At 28.8% G+C, this 2139-nt stretch overlaps 1 protein-coding gene across 1 annotated transcript; it reads right to left on the reverse strand.

Moving 5' to 3' along the window:
• Positions 1-55: 55 nt before the first annotated feature.
• LOC116349022 (ankyrin repeat, SAM and basic leucine zipper domain-containing protein 1-like) lies at positions 56-1881 on the reverse strand. Its single transcript, XM_031780274.1, has 5 exons — positions 1656-1881; positions 800-898; positions 473-571; positions 363-407; positions 56-153 (listed from the first exon to the last, which is right to left on the reverse strand). The coding sequence occupies exons 1-5, from the start codon at positions 1750-1752 to the stop codon at positions 71-73; spliced, it is 423 nt and encodes a 140-aa protein (XP_031636134.1). The 5' UTR covers positions 1753-1881; the 3' UTR covers positions 56-70.
• Positions 1882-2139: the final 258 nt, after the last annotated feature.

A 2139-nucleotide genomic window follows, 5' to 3' on the forward strand; every position in this document is an offset into this window, starting at 1 on the left:
TTTTTTTTTTTTAGGTTTTTCGAAATTGTATTTTGATATTTTGTGATTTTATATATATATTTTTTTTGGTTTAGCTGTGGCTTGTTACCACTATTGTTATTCGTTTCATGGTTTCATTAATATATCCACTTAAGTGATGATTTGAATGTTCGACTATGTAAAACACGTTTCATTCGATTTGCCATGTGGTTTTCATGAAATTATAACAAATCGTATTAGAAATAGTTCATTTTTACGGTTTTTTAAAATCTAGTTTACTATTTTTTTGTTGGTTCCGAAAAACCCATGTTTAGATTTTTTTTCTATTCATCAGCAGTAAAGGGTTAAAAGATGCCGGATTAATTTAAAACTATGATACTTACTAAAGTTCTTCATTTCCAATAGAAGATTAGCTGCTTCTGTTTTACCTGAAAGAGTGTGTGATTATAAATATTGAGATGATTTCAAATTTAAAAATGTGTAGCCAAATTACTTTCTCGAACAGCTAAATCATGTGAAGTTTCATTTGCTTTATTTCTATCGAATATATTTGCACCATTTTCTAATAACACTTTAATCGTTTCAATGTGACCTGAAAAGATTTTCCAACAAAAAGAATTTCAGTGCTGTGGCATTGCTTGATGTATCAACGTCGAAAGTTAGAAAGAATCTAAAAAGTTCAACGAAACGTTATTTGTATGTGATTTTCAATTATTTTGAACTGTCAGGCTGACTCAAACTGATCTTCCCTTATTAAACATAACATAAACTCGGGTGTCTTACATTTGTAATTAATAAATTGAAAAAAATGTTCAGTTACCATTGTGAGCAGCCCAAAGAAGTGGCGTATCGTTTTCAACATCTCTAAAATTCACATTAGCACCATTTTTGATTAGAGTTTTGACTCTATCTGTATAACCTAGAAAAAATTAAAAGTAAGACAGACTTTATACTGAGCTGACTATTCATTTGAAATGAGATGAAATAGCATGCTATTTGGGACATTTTGATTTTACGACGAGAACAATTTGTATCTTCAACGTAGATATAGAGTTATTTTTTGGTATTTTAGAAATCCTATTTAGATCTAGGGGGTAGACACGTGGAATAGGATTAGACTTTTTAGTGTAAAAATTCGAGAAATTAAAGTGGAATAGAGAATTCAGTAGCTGGATTCACATGGATTCACTAATCCCGTGTATGGAATAGCGAAAATGGGTTAATTCAAAGTTTTTGTAATCGATAGTACAGAATTTGATAAAAGCATTGAACTTGTTTTGAGATAGTAATTTGTTCTTTTTTGAAATATTTTTTAGTTCAAAAGTCGATTACAAATTTAAAAAACAATAGATACTCTTTCTCAAAATTTTATTGATGAAAAAAATAATTTTAATTATCAATAACAAAATGTCATACTCCAGTATCGATAAATAAGTTTTCAACAAAGTGAATAGCGGCGAAATGTGACATCACATTTGACAATGAAATGACGGATTGGTGGAATAGTAGGATTAGTGTTTTTATATTGGAATCATGGTTTAATCGTTTGTGTCTCCCCCCTAGATTTAGATATAGAGTTCTTTTTTGGCATTTGCCTATTTTTTTACTTTTACTTTTCATGTGCATATTATTCAGACATTTATATTATAGATATTTTGATGAGAGTGTCAAATTACCATTTTTAGCAGCATTAATTAGCTGTTGGTCTAAATTTGAAATTGCGTGCACTTCGAAACACAATATAAATAAAATAAACAAATATATTGCTTTCATTGTCACAATAAAACACACAATACTATTAATTATTTTATACAGATTTTCAAATAAAGTTGAAAAAACTTTTATTGAGGAGTAAATACTGAATTGTGCAAATTGTTCGAATTTCTGTAATAGTAAAAATACTTTCGTTCGCACTGGAATATGCGAGTCTTCTGATTTTCAACTTTACACTAGACGTGATTTGTCATAAAATATGGCTTTCATATTGATAAAAAATAACAACTGTATATGCATGTTGCGATGTATATGCTTTTAAAATATGAAACAATCTTTCGATTAGCTGTAAACAAGTGAGATTATGTTATCACATTTCAGTCATCATTTCACATCCTGACAATATTTTGAGATTTCACATCCTGACGAGTTATCTGCCAAGAATAT

The sequence above is a fragment of the Contarinia nasturtii genome, unplaced genomic scaffold (genome assembly GCF_009176525.2).
Source record: "Contarinia nasturtii isolate CC-2019 unplaced genomic scaffold, AAFC_CNas_1.1 Cnas_scaffold_2750, whole genome shotgun sequence".
In the NCBI taxonomy this organism is placed as follows: domain Eukaryota; kingdom Metazoa; phylum Arthropoda; class Insecta; order Diptera; family Cecidomyiidae; genus Contarinia; species Contarinia nasturtii.

Bases quoted from the DNA above. Each gene is read 5' to 3' on its own strand.
- LOC116349022 (XM_031780274.1), bottom strand. From the start codon at position 1,752: ATGAAAGCAATATATTTGTTTATTTTATTTATATTGTGTTTCGAAGTG. The intron at 899-1,655 runs GTAATTTGACAC...AATTTTTTCTAG, and splicing joins AATTAATGCTGCTAAAAATG to GTTATACAGATAGAGTCAAA. The intron at 408-472 runs GTAATTTGGCTA...ACACTCTTTCAG, and splicing joins TGATTTAGCTGTTCGAGAAA to GTAAAACAGAAGCAGCTAAT.